This window comes from Cygnus olor, chromosome 3 (assembly GCF_009769625.2).
Source record: "Cygnus olor isolate bCygOlo1 chromosome 3, bCygOlo1.pri.v2, whole genome shotgun sequence".
In the NCBI taxonomy this organism is placed as follows: domain Eukaryota; kingdom Metazoa; phylum Chordata; class Aves; order Anseriformes; family Anatidae; genus Cygnus; species Cygnus olor.
The window spans coordinates 107,848,344-107,866,903 of NC_049171.1; the positions used below are offsets into that span (position 1 = coordinate 107,848,344).

General features: G+C 43.9%; 1 protein-coding gene across 4 annotated transcripts in view; it reads left to right on the top strand.

Moving 5' to 3' along the window:
• SYNDIG1 (synapse differentiation inducing 1) overlaps window positions 1–18,560 on the top strand; it is a 104,317-nt gene that overhangs the window by 17,809 nt on the left and 67,948 nt on the right. For 3 of the 4 annotated variants that reach the window (XM_040553651.1, XM_040553654.1, XM_040553653.1), the window contains exon 3: window positions 7,869–8,006. In XM_040553651.1, the coding sequence (XP_040409585.1) occupies window positions 7,869–8,006 (138 nt within the window). Of the gene's footprint in view, window positions 1–7,868; window positions 8,007–8,693; window positions 8,967–18,560 lie in introns of those variants that run through there. The other variant, XM_040553652.1, reaches the window with a different exon arrangement.

The window sequence follows — 18,560 nt, forward strand, 5'->3', positions numbered from 1 at the left end:
TCTGCAATGTGAAGAGAAGGCCATGGAGGTGGCTTATGCAAGGGAACCCCCTGACATGCGTGTCTTCTCACAATGCTGCCAGCTTGCAGGGGCTTGGATTATCCTGCATCATGATGAGAAGAGATGAGCTGTTGGGTCCTGAGCCTCCCCTGGGACCAGAAATCCAGAAAGTGTGTTTGGACACCCCCTGGGGAGGTGTCCACCCCCTGGAGAAGAACCCTGGAAGGACTGCATGAAATTGAGTCTCAAAACAGTGGTAGATGTGTTTCAGTGTAAACAAATGGAAACTAATATGTTTACAGAAAAATAATCTAATCTATGTGGACTTGGTGCTGAGCTTCTAACTGTGAGCTGCAGCTCAGGAAAGAAACTGAGAAGAGATCACTTATGAGTTCTCTGAAGTTTCAGAGCACAGTGTGCGGGTCAAGCCAATAAGACAAGAAAATTTTGGATGTCATAAGGAACACCACCGAGGACAAGACAGGGCACCGGCAGCATTTTGCTGCTGTATAAAAGCTCACTGCAACCCACTATCTACATGGCATTTGTATTTGTGGTCCTCACTTCTTAATGATGTAGTGGAGATAGGAAAAGGTAACAAAAATGATCGAGGAAGCTGCAGCCTCCTTACAGAAAGCAGTGAGAAATTTTGGGACTCTCCATTTTGTAAAGGAGAAAGCCGAGGGGTGTATGAACCTCTTGGATGCACAAGATCATGAAGGTGAAGGACAAGGTGAATGCAGACCTGCTGCTCAGCAAACCTGCAATAGTAGAAGCTGGGGAAACTTGAGAGAAACTTGAGAGAACTATCGAGAGATTGCCTTAACACAGATATCTTAAAATTGTTCTTCACATACGGGGCAGTGAACACTTGGTGAACTTGCTGTCACAGGAGGTAGTGGTGGAGGAACAGCAAGTTCAAAAAGGGTTAGACTGATTTATGGACAAGGGATCCATAAAAAGCTATTAAAAGCAATTGGCACAGTTTTTCTTTCTAATATCTTTCACACAACAGTTGTGGATGCTGGGAAAGCACAAGGGATGGGCTGCAAAGTGTCCAGGTTTATGTGAGCTCCCTGCACAGCAATGTCCTGCTCCTTCTGTCAGGGGCAGAGCACAGGGATCAACAGACCTGACCCCATAGGACACGCTTTATGCCCCCGTGTTCCTTCACAGGCACATTATTAACAGGTTACACGAGAAATTACACTTCATTTGCATTTGATTTATTTTCTTCCCTTAGAGGAGAAGCCACTGGAGTCTGGAGATACTGAGCCCTGCCAAGGGATATTAACCTTTAATAGCCAGCCCTAGGTGAGGGGAGCATGGCTGGGAAGTCACGTCCAGCAGTCTCCAAGTGCCCTTCTATGAATCTTGCTAATGGCAGCCTGGTCCCAGAGCAATTCTCTTTCTCATCATCACTTCCCTGAGTTGCTGGACTGACACTGTACAGGCCTCCAGCCCCTAAGCAGCAGGAGCTGTGGGTGAGCCGCACGCTGTCATTAGCAGAAGGTGGGGATGGGGCACACATCTCTGAGGAGCAGAGCACTAAGAAAGCTGTGTCAGCTGCAAAGCGACAAGAGGACAGCTGTGGAGGGTCACTTCCCCCCTAGCTTGAGCTGTGTAATGTTACTTTTCCGGTTAAAGTGTGCCTTCCCAGTGAATTCGGGAGTTCTGGATGGAAGCCCCTGTCACTCACACAAAGATCAGGGATATTTACTTCATGGCTGTTATTACTGCTCTCCAAAAGAAGGAGTGTGATTTAGGAGACTATGGCAGCTGGCCTGGTCCTGTATGGATTTGTTTATGGCTTTCTGCATTAATCGCCTTCCAGAGGCAATATGTTGAGTGTAAGTTACAGATGAGCTATAGACAGACTGGCTGTGGGTGTCTAGAGAGCATCACAAGGTAGTTGAACAAAATTCAGGAGGAAGAATGGGCTTGGACATCTGCACCAAGGTTTGTTTTTGTTTTTTTCTCCTGTAACATTTTGGCATTGTGAGGGGATTTACAAAAAGCTTTCTAAGTAAGGAGAGACACCTGCAAGCCCATTCTGGAAGGCTGGCTGCTTGACTGGCAAGGCATTTTAGACTGGGAGTTGAGGAAGCAAGAGGAATTTGCACCAGGTCAGGGTTTGTGGACTACAGAACATTTAAATACCTTTAAAATTAAATGGGAGCAAGTGGAAAACTCAAAATGGTAGAAGTAAATGAAATAAACAGCAAATAAATAAGTAAATAAATTATACACTGACATGCCAAAGAATCCGTGATGGCAACAGGCTTTAGAGACATCACCCACTAAGAAAGCATCAGCCAGGTGATGCTCAGTGACAAGCAAGTGCATTGAGGAAGTACGGTGATAGACTACAGCCTTTGCTGGGAGAACTACCTTCCAGCATGCTGCCTTCACCATCTGCTGCAGTGAGGGCAATGCAGACTGCTTGCAGAAGAGCAAAGGGATGGAGAGCACTGGTCAGAATAGGGCCTCATGTTTAACCACATTACCAAACTAGGCATTGCGAGGAGGGAAACAGAGCACACATTATCTTACAGTTGCATCATGTTGGTCCTTGCCAAAGCCTGACCACAGGACCATCTGGATCTGAAGCAGAACACACATGTCCATACCAGAAATCAGTTTTGTATGCAGTCTGTGTGTTACTGCTGAATCGGCTGCTTTGAAGGAAAAAAAAATAAAAAAAAAAAATAAAAAAATAGAGTCATGCCAAAAGGGCTGTTTCCTGCAAGTCCATCAAAGATTGCTGGCAGCTGTGGTTCACAGCAGACCTCGTTGTCTGACTTCACCAATGTGACCAGCATTTAGCTGCTGGAAGGAACTATGTGACCATCAGGTTCAGCCTCCAGTATGTCACAGGCAGCCCATGGCAGGCTGCCTGGAGAGCCTTTGTTTGCTCATAATGTCTCAGCTGAGGTAAAGCACATAGCTTTTAGGGATAGCTAGCTTCAATTTAAAAAAGGTCTTTGTGTAATAGAAAATCCATTACAACTGCAGAAAAGTGTTCATCACCATCTCTGTTAAAAATCTGCACCTTGTGTCTGCTCTTCCTCTGTTCCGCTTTCAGTCACTGGGGTTTCTTATGATTTTCTGCCAAACAACAGAGCTGTCTGATCAGAAATTATCTACTCACAGAGACACTTAGAGATTGTGATGAAATTGCATCTTAAAGTTATCTTACAAGTGAAGTTGGCCTTTTTACCTTCTTCCTCGGTGAAAGATTTCCTGCGGCATGATGCACATGGATTTTTGATTCTGAATCTTTTTGAATTCTGAATCTTCTGAATCCTTTTGATTCTGAATGCCTTGCACTGTGCCGAGTGATTTCTGCTTCCAAATTTGACTGACTGATTGACTTCTGCTCCTAGTCATTTGGGAAATGCCAGAAGCACCCCCCTTGAATGTAGAACTCAAGGTTTCCCATCAGATTGTCCAGCACCCAAATTCCAGCTCTGCAAAATCCCACAAACTCCGTGTCTGGGAAGTAGATACCTCCCTTCTCCCAACAAAGTTTATTTCTCCTACTCATCCTTCATTACATTCAGTTTCTGCAACAGTCTGCTTTATGTCCTGCCCACATCACTTATGCCTAATGAAGTGTAGGGCTGCAGAGGTGTGCACCATTTAGAAATGTGGGCATAAGAGAGAGTCAAAGAGCTGGTGTGGGGGAGTCCCATCTGGAGGAAGGGAAGGGAAGGGAAGGGAAGGGAAGGGAAGGGAAGGGAAGGGAAGGGAAGGGAAGGGAAGGGAAGGGAAGGGAAGGGAAGGGAAGGGAAGGGAAGGGAAGGGAAGGGAAGGGAAGGGAAGGGAAGGGAAGGGAAGGGAAGGGAAGGGAAGGGAAGGGAAGGAAGGGAAGGAAAGGAAAGGAAAGGAAAGGAAAGGAAAGGAAAGGAAAGGAAAGGAAAGGAAAGGAAAGGAAAGGAAAGGAAAGGAAAGGAAAGGAAAGGAAAGGAAAGGAAAGGAAAGGAGAAAAAAGAGCTGCTTTCCTTCTTTGTCATTCTGTGTCATGCTGTGCTTTCTGCAGGATTTCATGCCCTGGGGAGATGTCCTCTGGGGCCTGTTCTGGCAACTCCAATATTGCCAGCACTCTTGAAATCACCTCTTTCTCCTAACAGCCATGAAAATGCTTGTGGATAAACTGAAACTGGAGACTGCTTTATCCTGTGCTGTCTTTTCAGCTAAACTCCAAGCTTGTTGGCAAGGGACACACAGCAATAGTCAGTCAGGATGAGGAAGGTTGGTGTCATTGTAATAACTGTTTTTGCTACAAAGAATCCACTGAAAGCAGAAAGTCTCTACTTTGTGCTCAGCAACCTCAGAGATCATTTGTCATTTCTGCTACAGGGCTGTTTGCACAGGTATTTGTTCGCACAGCAGCATCTCGCAAGGGGTGCAGAGAGCAGCGCATTTGGCAAGGGGAGTGACTGTGGACCTTGCAGAGATTACACATGAAAGCATAAGGATGTGTCTCCAAGACAAAGCCTGACTTCAAGTGGAAAGATGCTGCCTTCTGTAAATATTCTCTGCATGTTGTGGTTAAAAGTTGTTGCACAGTTACAATGTAAGTCGCTGGAACTGGTGGTCAGGTCTGAAAAGGAGTGAATCCCTCAAAATCCTGAAGAGACGGTCAGCTGTTGCTGCTGATGCTTGATGAGCCACGATCATCCTGTCCCTTGTCACTTACTGCATTGCAGCTGCATCAGGTTGTATTTTACTTTGTTTCCATCCCAAGGTTTTTGTAGCATCATGAAGACAGTGATGACTTTTGTTTGAGGAGCTTTGTTCAAAGAAGATAACTTGGTCATGTCTTTATCACCTCAGTAATAAGCCTGGAGTTACTGGGAGTTGCCACAAGAGTAACAATTAGGGATCTCTTCGCTACTGATGAACAGAACATCACCTCAAGCAAGAAAGGAATGCTCTTTGCCAAGTATTTTTTTTCTTTTGGTTACACAAGTTTTAATTTCATTGCTTACTCTTTGGCTGTAGTATGTATTGGTGGTGGTACTGTAGCAAAGAAAAAAAAATAGTTTGATATTCAGATTGCTTATTCTCATCCAGACCAATATTAAGTAAAGAAAAGCTTGTCTGTGCAGTTTTGCCCACCACCCAAACCTTGAAAATTAGTTAATTTGTTCTCTAGCTTCTGCAAGAGTTAAAAGCTTTCAGTCAGATTAGTGTGATTATGATGTAAGTACTATGTAAGTTTATAAAGAGGCTGTTAAACATGAAAGGAACAATGCTGTGGACAAGAATATTCCTGATTATGCAGGATTAGTCAGTTAACCCAAAGCAATTATAACTGGTGACAGAAATTCTGATCTCTCAGCAACTCTAGTATCCAGCACATCAGCACCAGTGTGCAGCCCTTGTGAAATCACGACCAAGTGAAGACAGTCAGCCAGATTGTCAAAAGCTTCCCCATGTTAAAAACGTTTCTGGATAGGAAAGATGTCTTGATAACCTCAGGCTTGGGTGTTGGTGGGGGAGCACATTATAAGAGAAAATTAGAACATTAGGCAGGAATCCTTGCTTGGAGGAAAAAAGCATTTATCCAGAAGGGGTAAGAGATACATTTTGTTACATTGTCTGATCAGAATTGTTGTCACCCTTGGTGAGTGACAGTAAGATCATCTACTCCAGTATAAATACTACAGGGACTTCACCCATCAAAACAGCATTCACAGCACAAATCTACGGTTCAATTAGTACATTTCTATAGTGACTTCGTCTTTCCCAACAAGAGTTTTTATGTTAGCATAATTAAGAAAACTTCTGCTATTATCCTCTTGCAATCTAACAGCCACATCTCAAGTTTGCATGGAAACTGTCTAACATGTCATGATTTCACCACCCTGAGAATGCTTTCTAAAAAGCAGCAAAACTGATAATTTTATGGTTCATCATTTGATCAAAGTTATCTAGAGATTCTTAGCCACATTTCATCTTGATCTACAACAAAAGGCAATTTGAAATACCAGACAGGTAGTCTCCACAGATACAATATCAGCACACTACTCAGCCAACAACTGGGTAATCAAAAGCATTTTCCATTTTATCTTCCCTGTCATGAAATTCAGGTAAGGGCACTGTTTCAAGAGACAGTTTCAGCAATGATGTGGATTTTCTTCCTCCCCTTCCCTTCTTTTACTCTCAAAATGAAAGATTATTGATATTAAAAGTGACTTACACACCCTGTTCTGAAAATTGAAGCAGAAAGGTAAGTAACCAAGCTCAAAAGCTGTACAACAGCATCAGCAGATGTCCTTTCAGAAGCAGGACTTTATTGAGTTTGGGCCAAATAGAGCTTTGTCATTTATGCTAGGTTATCAAAGCTCCCAAAACAGGCTGGGGTGTCCCACAAAGAGTTGATTTGCACATGCAGGTGTTCCTGTGCACCACAGTCTCAGAGCATGGGAACATGTCCCTCCCACAGCCCAGGCCTCTCTGGTCTGTGGTCAGTGTTTGCCAGCAATTCCTCTGAAAGTGGTCTGTCCGTCTTAGCAAGCAATGGGTCAGCTCACCTGTCTGTTTCCCAAATGAGTTGGTTCAGGAAGTAAATGCTTTATCTGATGCTAAGTCTTTCAAATATCATTAGGCTGCCTGTATTTTCTGGGTCCTTCTTAATCGTGGCTCACTAGTAGTCGGCTGTCATTTAGAAACTTACCCCTTTGCATATGATTTCATTTTCATCTTGGACACCTAGCAGTCTGTTCAGGAATTTCTAGGTTATAACTCACTGGTGGAAGAATATCAGTTTAGCACTTGTTTTGGCTAAAAGGCCAGGCACAGGACCCATGCACAGAAGGACAAGTTTCTAAATATGACATCTTTCAGTGTCTTTATTTCATTAAGTACTGCACAGCATTTCTCCTACAATCAGTAAAGAACAAGAAACCCCAGAAGATTTTTGAGAAGATTTTCAGCCACCTCATCTCAGACTGGAGGTGCTCCCAGGGTGACTTAAAAACTTTGTGGGACCCTTCTTGCACCAAAGCTCTTACTCCAAATTCTGGAATAACCACGGCCTCAGTGCCTGTTGTTGCATGTGGACTCCCTGCATGTGAGGAAGAAGCAACCAGAGAACAGGCTCTCTTCTATCTCTCTTCTATTCAAAATCTCTGATCATTTCTCATTTCTTGCCTTCTAGTTCACGGGAGAGTGGTAGAGGCTGTGAAATAAGGAGTGGGGAATCCCCTGGTATTAGTAAGGAGGACACCAGTGGTGTTCATGCAGTAGGAGAGAACAAGAGGACTGACCGTGGCACCGGGCTGGGGGTGCTTTCACCAAGCTTTCATGATGGCAGAGCAGATCCAATCCCAACCTACAACTTGCAGATATAACACCATGCCTCTGAGCTGAGCTCCCACTTCACTCCTGTTTAATCTGGGGGTAGATGAAAGGGTTTCAGCCTCTCAGCCTCCCCTCAGGCTGCTTCTAAAGCAGGAGATTCATTCCTTTGTGGCCACTTCTGGAGGGCAGGGAGGGGGATATGCCATGGCCACAGTGTCCACTCCTACATGTCACCATCAGGAGTGGACGCTGCAGGAGGACATGCCAACTCCTGTGGTCCTGTCACTGTTAGGCCATAACAGAGCAGAATGGGTGCACAGACCCTGAAGAACAGGGTGCAAATGCCCCCAGAAGTGGCCCTGTGCATGGTAGGGAACCCAGGGTGGGACACCAGAAGCCTCCACCATGAGTGCTAGAGGCCTGTCTTCCAGGAAATGCCCTGGGGTGACTGGTGAGAGTTTTATGGGCAGATGATCACGGCCTTGGCCCATGGTGGAGGAGAAATAATGATATAATTAGCCAGCACTTCTACATTTCTCTCTCCGTTCCTATTCCAGAGCGATTACTCAAGTGACACCGAAAGCGAAGACAATTTCCTGATGATGCCACCAAGAGACCATCTCGGCCTCACTGTGTTCTCCATGCTCTGCTGTTTCTGGCCACTGGGAATTGCTGCCTTTTACCTGTCTCATGAGGTAATGCTAAAGTATATCCTGCTAATTATTAATTTTGCATCCACAGAGTAGCTATTATCCCACACTGGCAAGGAAAGTTCACCAAGACACACGTGGTCAAGACACCCTCTCATGGTGGTGGGAGGTGGTTAAACAGAGTCGTGTGTATGCGTGAGACACTGTTCTCCACCTTGCTATGTCTCTGTGGTGGTAGTGGTAGTCTTGTGAGATATTTTAGTGAGCAACGGATCGACAAAATATACTAGGTTTTAATTGACAATGGTCAGGTTCCATTGACCAAAGTACAGCTAGGGATTTTCTCTGTATACAAATTTTGAGTGGAAAACACCCTTGCTATATCGAACATTCAGATTTCCCATTGGGTAAAATAATTTAGTGGTTCCTAAGCTGATCATCTGGAAAAGAAAAACAGGAGTAGAAATTCATTTCTGTTCTACAGAAGCAGATTTGCTTTCCAGGAAAGTATTTCCTTTCCCACTGAAAAATTGCTCAGTCTCTTCTTTTTGTCCAATACTAATATAGAAGTAGTTTTTACCAGAGAAGCAATGGTGTTTTGGTTTTGTTTCCTTCCTGAGACAGGCTTGCTGTTTCCAGCCTGTGCCTAACAACCACCTAATGCCCCATCATTTGTTTCGACAAATATGTCTTCAGAAGTGCCTGCAGAGTAATTATTGAGTTTCCCAGCAGGGCAGAAAATGTAACATGACAGAAAGTCACACTAGAAGTCTCATCAGTGACTGCAAGGAAACATTCGCTTGTATTTCTATCTGCTGGTGGTAGCAGTGCCTATTGGAACTACACTCTGTGCTCTGCAGCACCAAAATCATTCACCCTCTTGCCTGCCTTTCTTATCTGCCTGCTCTACACATCTACCAGCATGGCGTATATGTCAAAACAGAGCAGGCACTTCAGGTCTGAAGAATCCTGCCCTTTAATATCAAATAAAGAGACAAGGTATGACTGTTGGTTATTTGTTTGTTTGTTTATTTTGTTTTGTTTTGTTTTGTTTTAATTTAAATGGTCTATCATTGAACTTTAAAGCCTCTGAGACAATTAAAGTTTGTCCAGTGGAAAATAGTAGGTTTCCTTGTCTGAGTGCTATTGATTTCTCAAGTTTGGGTCAGGGGATTTGCCTGATGATGATGACAGCACAAAGTAAGGAATTGGGAGGAAACCATACACACTTTGGTACTTGGACAAGGCAGGATTTTTCACCAAAGCTGCAGCAAAGGAAGGGTTCTGAGTATGGCATCACTGGCACTGTATTTGCACTGTGTTGGGGAAAACAGTGCATTCATTAATTTCCTGCAGTAGCATTCCTTTGGGAGGCCTGGGGACTGCTAGCTGGATTTATCCAAATAGTGAAAGCCCAGTGCAGCTCAATAAATGCAAAACTAACAACATACTAAAGTACTAAAAAGCAGCTTGGCTGAGAAGCTAATGTGCTGAGAGCCAGCATACGAAGGACAAGACATCATAATAGCTGTGATCTGATCCCAGGGGCCTGCATGACCCCGTAAGACTCTGCTGCCTTGATAGGAGCATGAGCAAGGTGGGAAAGTCTTGTGAAGGCAGGGAAGAAAATGTATTCGGAGGAGGAGAGACTGCCTTTACAGTATGTTTTGATGGTCTCTTCCCAACTGGGTGTTAGGACCAGGGACTTGCTGGTTTGAGTCCTGGAGCTTCCCATGTGGGTGACTGAAGCACAGCGAAGTGTTAATGGGATGTTTCTGAAACTGCTGGGCTTAATGATGGATGAGGACAGTTCTCTTCATTTAATTTCCTCCTTTAAAAAACAAGGTGAGAGGGCTAATGAAACGAGGTAGCATTCAGAATGATCTTTTATATGTGAGGTAGTAAAACATTATGTCCTGTTAGCGTGCAGCTTCTATTTATGGAGATCTTTTAACTTGAGCTCCTGAATAACATTTGAGCTCCCTTGTTAACATGTAATGGCAGGCTAACATTCCCCATCCTTTGTCAAATATCAGAACTGTACCTAAAGATCAAAACTTGGTACTTGCATTCCAACCCTTTTTGAAGTTTCAAAAGTCTCCTGGGTAGTTTGACAAAAAGGCCCAGTCTGGGAAAAAACTGTGGCACATAGGAACTGCAGAGATGGAGGCTGCATTCTTTGTGCCAGGATTTGGCACCTGCGACAATCTTTTTTTTTTTTCTTTATATAAAACTGGGCTCCTTTAGATGTTCAATATATCAGCAGATCTAGGCCTGATTTGCTAAAGATACATTTGCACTGCAGCTCAATTAAAAGGGTTTAATCCCACAGCACCCAGCAGTACGTTTACGCTGCATATGTCTGTGTCACTGTGCAAAAGAATTGTACAAGGATCGGTGTTGTAAGGTTTCACAGATGCTCTGTATGAACAGAAAGATTAATTTTCCCCACGCTCCATAAATGCAATGTGCTTCCGCCAGGAGCTATTTCCGCTCTGTGTGGGACTGGAGGCTTTTGCCAACGTGCTGCTGACTTAAGGCTTCTTGAAAGCCATCTGCACTGAACGGTGCAGCTGTGCAGGGTCTGCCCACGTGGTGGAAATGAAGATGTACATCGGGTCTGTCTGAGCCAGCAAGGAGGAGCACTGGGCTCAGAAATGCACACTACAAGAGCAAAAAGCTGTTCCTTGCTATCGGGGTATCTGGTTTTCATGGACAGGGCATTGCCTAGTGATCCTCCTATCCCAACCAAAGCTGTGAGTCCCTGCTTTTCATCGTCCCAGTGCTGGGAGGGATGGTGAAATTGGGTGGGTGTCCCACCACCCCACTGGCACAGGTTGTCTGCCTGGTCACTCTGACATCCCATTAAATGGTTCCTGGGTTCCTTGGGCAACCCCAGCTAACCTGCAGCTAAAGAGTAGGGGCTTCATTCACATGAGCCATACAGGCAACCTCTCCAGAGACATGGTTTTAGGGTAACTGCTTAGGAGGGGTAACATTTCCTAGTACTCTGATTTTTCAGTTGACAGTGTATATTGGATAATTTTCTATTTTTCTACAAACTGACTGTGTGATTTTTTGTGATTGTGATTTTTTTGGACAGTTTATAGTCTAGTCTAAAGGGCTCAATCAGCTTTTTCATGTAGTTTGCATGGAAACCTTTGCAGAGGAATGTGTAAATATCATATGCCTTTCACCAAAGTGTTTGATCAAAACAAACAAAAAAAAACTCATTATGTTTTTTTGTTTTTGTTTTATTTTTGTTGTTGTTGTTGTTGCTTCTGTTGTTTGTTTGTTTTTAAAATCTCCACCCTCTGGGGTTATGCAAGACCCTATTTATTTTTTATTTTTACAGAAGTTTTTAGATTTGTAGATTCTAAGTAATTCTGAAGCCTCATAAGTCAGAGAAAGAAACTTAAAAAATATTTTGGTCTTGCCAAGTTTACCATTAATCCTATCAGACAAGTTATAAGGGCCTGTCAAGCTTAGTTGGGGTTGGTAATTCTGCAAGGCCTTTTTGTCTGGGACCTCTTTTTCTCCAAGTGTCTACTTTTAGGAAAGAGGGCAACACCTTGGCACAATTTTTTTTCCCGTCTTTCAAAAGAAATACATGACCAGAAACTTAAGTCTGAGCTAGTGTGAATAAGCTTTCCTTTGTCCTTGCTTTGCTGTGGGATGTGGGTCATGGGGAGTCCATCACCCCTGGTACCTCCCCACCAAAGCATCCAAGAGACTCCATCTGGGCCAGAGCAGAAACAATAGCAGGTACAACACCTCCTCTATTAATTTTGTATTAATAGAATAACAATAATAAAATAAATAAATAAATAAATAAATAATTTAAAATAAAATAACTCCATTCCATGGAGTCATCTCTGACCAGCAGGAAGGTTTTCCTAGCCTGCAAACAGCATAATCTCTTTGCATTCCCCTAAATCCTTCCTGCTGAACCTCCCTGTTTCTGCCAATGTAAATTTTCATTGGCTGCTCATTCCTTGATTCTCCCGCAAGCAGCAGGAGCCAGGTGTCTGCTGGCTTTCTCAGGCTGACAAATGCCAGGACAGGTTTAGTGGGATTTTCAGGAGGCATAGGCACGCACATGAAAAATCCCACCGGACAGTTTTCTGCATGCTTAGGTGCTTAAAGAGCCTCCAAACCCCGGCCCTGCTCTCCTCCTTGGCAGCACGTGTGGTCTGGCAGGCAGCAGACTGCAATCCAAGCACATGAGAGCAATCGCTTCCTGTCTGCCATGGTTACTCTGTGTGGCAATTAATTCCCTCGTGCAGTGATTGAGGGCTGCACGGCTCCGTAATTATTCCCACAATCCATGGACTGTTTGAATGGCACAGCTCAAAATATCATCGCTTGGATTGCCTTTGCAGAAAAGAAGGGACTTGTGCACTTTTCTCTTGCGTTTGCTTTGGCACAAGGCATACACGATAAACCAGAAGAGCAGCTTGTCTTTCTTCATGATAACTTCTGGGCCATTTGGTTATCTTCTATCCCATTTTCAGAGATAGTGGCTTTGAAAAAAACTTTATTTTGACATGTTACTGTGGTTGCCAGATAGAAGAGAGCGACAATGTTCGTGTCTCCACTGGGAGGGAGAAGACAGTATGAACTTAATAAAAGACAGAGATTAGATGCTCAACACGCGTGAATGTATTTCACATTCTTTGTTTTTCTGCATCAAATTTTGACATTTAGCCACTGCTGAAAAGGACAGAAAAATAACATCCAGGTGTTATCTGTTGAATATTCATTAGAAATCCAGCTCCTAGACCCCGTCTCAGCTAGAAGAGGCATGAGACAGGACAACAGTGTGACGCATCACACCACCAGACTTGCTTTGTGTGGGGCTGGAGCTCTCCCTTTCACAGCTGAGTCTCAAGTGTTTGGAGGATAACGCCCCAGGCCAGCAGAGCCCATGGGGCATGCAGTTGATGTGTGTGGCCAGGGCACAGAGGAGGCTGTATTCAACAGGGCAGGTGTGCAGAAGGTCACTGCTGGCTGCCTGGCCGTGCTCCTTCCTTTGCTCCCAGCAGGCAGATGGCAGATTTGCAGGGCAGAGGATGGTAGCAAATACTGAGCAGCACAACCTGCGTTAAATAATATGGCTGCTGTTCTCAGCCTAGGTACAGACAGAGGCTGGCTACCTACTGAGATAGCCAGGAACACGTGGCACTGCATGAAAGAGTTGGGTCTCTTGTTCTTGGAAGCGCAGCTCTGAAATGGATGCCCCTGGCCCTGGAATTGGGATGTTTGGGTGACATCCCTTGGCTTTACAAAAAGGCTGTCACATGGTTCAGTACATTCAAGGTTTGCAACTTTTGCTCTTTTCAGAGGAGAGGAAAATCTAGTCCAGAGCAGAGAGGCAGAGCATGTCTCGTGGCCCATTGATTCCCAAGGGGGCTGCCAGCATCCAGCTCTGCCCCAGACCACGATAGGTGCTCTGAAGGGGGGTTCATTAACTACCAGCTTCTCTAATTCTCTGCTTTCCAGGCTGGAGTTGGCTTCCAGCCAGTGGTGAGAGTGTGGGTAGACTTATGCTGATTTTTCACTTTGGGGTAGACATCTCCTGAGGAGAGAGATGTTTGTGCACGCACAAAAAAAATGGTCATTTAGTGTTGTGTGTCAGCACTGCTGATTTCATTGGGCTGTGGGTCAAGTCTTGGGCCAGGGAACTTTATCAGTGTCTTGTATAATTTCCTCTTCATTCCTCTTTGTCCCTTTGATCTTGTGGTCACATTTCCAAGTCACGAACTACAATTACAAAAAAGGGATTAGATTAATGAATGGCCTGATCGTTTCAGCCCTTAAGCTAATTTTAAATAATTGGAAAGGTAGCTCACACGTAACATTCCCAAGAGAGTTTAATTCATTATGGAGGTGTTTAATTACAAGGAAGTTTTGGGACAGAAGACACACCAACTTGAAATGCGTGAAGAGATTAGGGGTCTATTTATTAACAAGAACATCCTGCACAATGGCAAGCTTTGTATGGGAATTGTTCATTGTCAGACTTTTATGCCTCACACATTATGCTGAGACAGCAGGAGCCAAGAGACATATCAATAGAGTTCTGCTCCAAGGGTATAAAACATTATTCCCTCCTGGCATCCTCTTTTTGCCCTGCTGTTAATTTTTGTTGCTCATCTATTGGCTCATTATTTCACAGGCTTATGAGACAGTGAATATTGTTTCAGCACAGAATAATGCACCCGCAACAGGTTACTTGTGCTCCTGCCACTAAACCTGGCGTATCTGTGCTACCCACAAAATCAGAGGCATCTGGTGGAGGCATCTGAGGAGTAGGGTGATAGGTCAACAGTTGATTTGGTGGTTCAGGCACCCTGACATGTAAGCAATTTTCACAAAGTTTAAACAATATCTTAATCTTAGGTAGTGGTGGGGTTTTTTATTATTTTTTTTAGCTTAGTAAGAGAGGATGTTTTTTTTAAGCATGGACAGGAAATTAGAATTACAGTGAGGGGCTTTTGTTAGTAAACTACTCATGTCCCAGCTAAATACTTGTTTTTCACACTTGCGAACGTAGAGTGTCCAGAAAGAATTATATTCTAAGAGACAACACAGAGGTAGATACTCCCTGTCCAAGGACAAGCAGAGGGAACATGATTTTGCATGCCTCCAGGAGAGTAGGGAGTTGTCCATGCTGCTGTGGAGTGGCAGTTAACCATCTCCCCCTGGAAGACAAAGCACCATCCTCCACCCCTGCAAAGCCCTGAGACACGAAACCTGGTGCATTTATGGATGACATAATCTCTTCCGGGCACCTCAGAGAGGTTTTTGAAATGCCCTTGTGTAGCATTTGCCTCTTTATTTATTTATTTGTTGCAACCTCTGGTGCTGCTGGAGCCAAGAAGGAGCTCCCTCCCTGGTGTCAGCAGTCACAGCTCAATAAGTTAATGGTGCTGTGTCAGTCAGCTCCCACAGGGATTACTGCTTCAGTGCCCTGCTTTTCCAAGTGAAGGAAAATGCAAAATTGTTACCAGCAGGCTCTCCAATGCTTTCTTTAAAGAGTTTCTCTCTCAGACATTTGCTATATTCATCATGAGGTGATAAGATGGATAGTTTCTTGAAGACAGACTTGGCATGCTCTGAAGTCAGTCCTGTATTTGGGGTTGCAGCATCCCATGCTTGGAGGCTGGACAAGCCCTCCTGAGACTTCTGCACACACACACTGCAGGGAGAAAATGTACTTAAGAAGGTGGCATGTCAGTCGTAGCTGTGACCACTCCTCCCATCCAAGCCCTAGCAGGGAGGTGTCATGCGTGATTGGAAAAAGTGGCAATGTGTTGGCACATTTCCATACTCAGATCTGGACTTCTCTTCATCCTAGTAGGTCCCCTGCTGAAAAAGGCATGAGAAAAGAAGAGACCCATTGCAGATCTGGGAATGGAGCACAGACCTCTTTCCCCCTCCTTGTTGGCCATCCCACTATCTGCTTGAAAACTGTCAGTTGGCAAGAAAGCCAAAAAGCTTTAGATGCTGCTTCAAGGGCTGTAGCAGGAGCCCAGTGATGTGATGAACATCCTCACATCCAAGTGGTAAATTATGTCCTTTGAATTCTCCTGTGGCAAGAAGAGCGCTGTTTATATAATAGAACTTTCTTTCATCTCACACCGTGACAGTACCCTTTTCCAAAACAAAAACAAAAGAAAGAAGACATGCACATTTGAAGTTTAATATATGCAGAGGTAAAATGAATAGATGTTTTCAACAGGAAAGATTAAGGTTAACCTTTTATCAGTTTGCAGAATGTTCAAGTATTCTTTTTCTTCTTGGAGATCAACACTGTGTACTCAGGGCTACCTTCTAATCTTGGATATACAGCTCGCCATCTTTCAGTAGCTGTTTTGGTGAGTGATACTGAATTACTACTTTGTTTGGATGCACAACAAAGTGAAATGATCACTTCTGATTACAATCTACATATCTCTTTCAAAGGAGCTGCAGAAAAACTCTTTGAAGGGAAGATATGAATGTAATGATCTAGGCATCCAAAGATGCCTGCTAGGCAATCGCAACTGGTCATTGATTTAACCAACTTCCCATCAGCAGAAAAGAAATAAAGTTTTTATATGGGTATTTTGAGATAAGCCAGAAGAACCAGCTGAAAAGGAAGGTATGAGGACCTATCTGCAGCTGTGTAGTTTGTATCGAAAACTGCATCCTGCCTTCCCACAACTAATGGCTATACTCTTCAGCCTAAAATACACACTGGATTATCTGTTGTATCAAAAACACCAAAACAGATGAGTCTCAGGACCCACTGCAAGGCAGAACCTGAGACAAGAATGTGGCTGTTTTATAAACTAATGTATTTGCAGAGATAGGAAGGGAGAAGGCTCTCTGTGGCTTCCATGTTTTCAGCTGTTGTGCCTGAGCAGCATGCATCACTGGTGGTTATGCTCTGAGGTTTTCCTCTGGAGCAAATAGTTGCTATGACCATCCCAACAGTGATCCTATAGACTTTCCAACTGACTGCAAGGGTTTCTTCACATGAAAGCTAAAATATAGAAAACTAATTGTGTTATGGGAGCCTACTAGGTCCCCCTAGTAGAAGGCAACACAGTAAAAAACAGGCTTCTGCTGCTAGTGGCGGTGTCCATGGGGACCAACAAGACCAACAAGAAATAAACACATCCCATTAAATTAAATGGAGAGATTGCATTTGCTTCCCATGATCCTGGACAAAATACTGAGCCAAGCAGGAACAGCTTCCATGAGGCAGCCACTAGAAATTCAGGCTGCCTGAGGCATACAGATAGGTGTTCTCCTGCTTCGATAGTTCTTACATTGATCTATAAGCGCCTTGGCACTGCCTCTTACCAGTCCCTGTGGCCTCCTGCTTCCAGCCCTTGTTTCATTTGTGCCTAAAGTGGTTGAAATCTTTCATCAAGAAGTGAAAGATTAGTTCATTATCTAATATTATTGCATTGTTCGCAAACACTCTTTCCTAATCTAAACAACAGCATTTGCTGGATGCTTTGCCTCCAGCTGTACCCACGGAGGTAGGCAGAACATTAAAATGCACCTATCAAGGCACATGATCTTAATGTACTGTTGGTAATAAAACTAATGTAGTATTTTATGTGCTCAGGGGAAAAAACACCAACTTTTTCTTGTTGTGAAAATCTTTCTTTTCCCTTCCCCCATGCCAGTGTAGTATTAAAATGCATTCATTATGGGGAGTGATGAGCAATGAATTATGAATGATGTTTCTACATCTTGACATTTATTGTATTATTTCCATGAAGTGTGAAAGATTCATGGTTGCTTGGGTGAATGGAAGTCCTTGCTTGTTCACAGAGGAACTCAGCTTCCTCCAAAAGGAGTGGAGAGACCAGGGGTGAAAGAAGAGCGACCGTGGCACAGAGCAAGAGATGGAAATGACAGTCCCTGCTTCACCACATTCCTCATCCTGCCTTCCTTGGAGTGAATGCTTTGTTATTATGCAGTTCACAGGAAGGAATGAAACTCAGAACAGTTGTTATCCAAAATTCCCAGGCCCTAGTACATGGACGGCCGAAGGAGAATAAGCAATGGTGTGATGCCATACACATACATAGACATACTCCTGTAGTTCATGTCATGGCCTCTCTGAGCTGCTCTCCAGATATAAAAGGCACCAGATAGTAATAGCACTTCCTTACTTTGCTCATAAACAAAGGTACTTGCAAGCTGTTGTATGGTATGCAATTTCCTAGGTAGATTGGCTCCTGTTACACTGTTACTGGCTCCTGCCCTTAAATCTTCATGTGGATACCAAAAGGACTCAATATCCTGCAGAATTAGGCTGCAACAATTTTCCTTTCTAGTCACTAACCATCTTCTCCCTGAAAAGAAAGGAGAGTTTCTCTTAGCATCCATCCCAGCATCACGAGATATATCACCATGAGGGTCTTCTCCTTAAGGCTCCTATCTCTTGGATGAGGCACAGAAATGTGATGGTAGGAGTAGGAGAGGCCAAACCTTTTGTTTCCAGGGCTGTTCAGGGAACCATCCTGGAAGAGATTTCATTTTTTCTTTCTCAGTCATCTCATGGGGGATATCTGGAAGAAATCACTTTCCCTCTCAAAAGTTGGTGGAGAATTCCCTGTCCATGGTTCAGAGCTTCGCAGCTGCTCCCAGTACTTCCCTTCCCTTGTGTCGATAATGGCAGACAGTAAATTCAAAATCCTCCTAGGTGTGATATCCCAGGAGATGGGATTTTGTGTCCCCAGACATGTGGGCCTTTGGACTAATTTAAATAGTAATCATCCCAGCCTAGGATTTCTGGATTTCATTCAAGACAACACACTCAATAATTTTGCTGAATGTGTCCTCATTCCTTGACCTTGTAGCACAGATGGCATTGTTCTTAGCAGGTTTCTACAGCCTACAACTAATTAAGCAATTAATTAGGAGCTTGCACTTACACAGGAGCTATTGTAAAGCAATAACTTCAGTGACCTTATGAGACCTTGCTACAGCATTGATCCAAAGACTCTCCAAATTGTCTTTGCTAAGGTTTCACTGCATCTGCTTAGTCTTAATTTGAACCACAGCTGTGACAGATTGGACTGACCCTGAGCA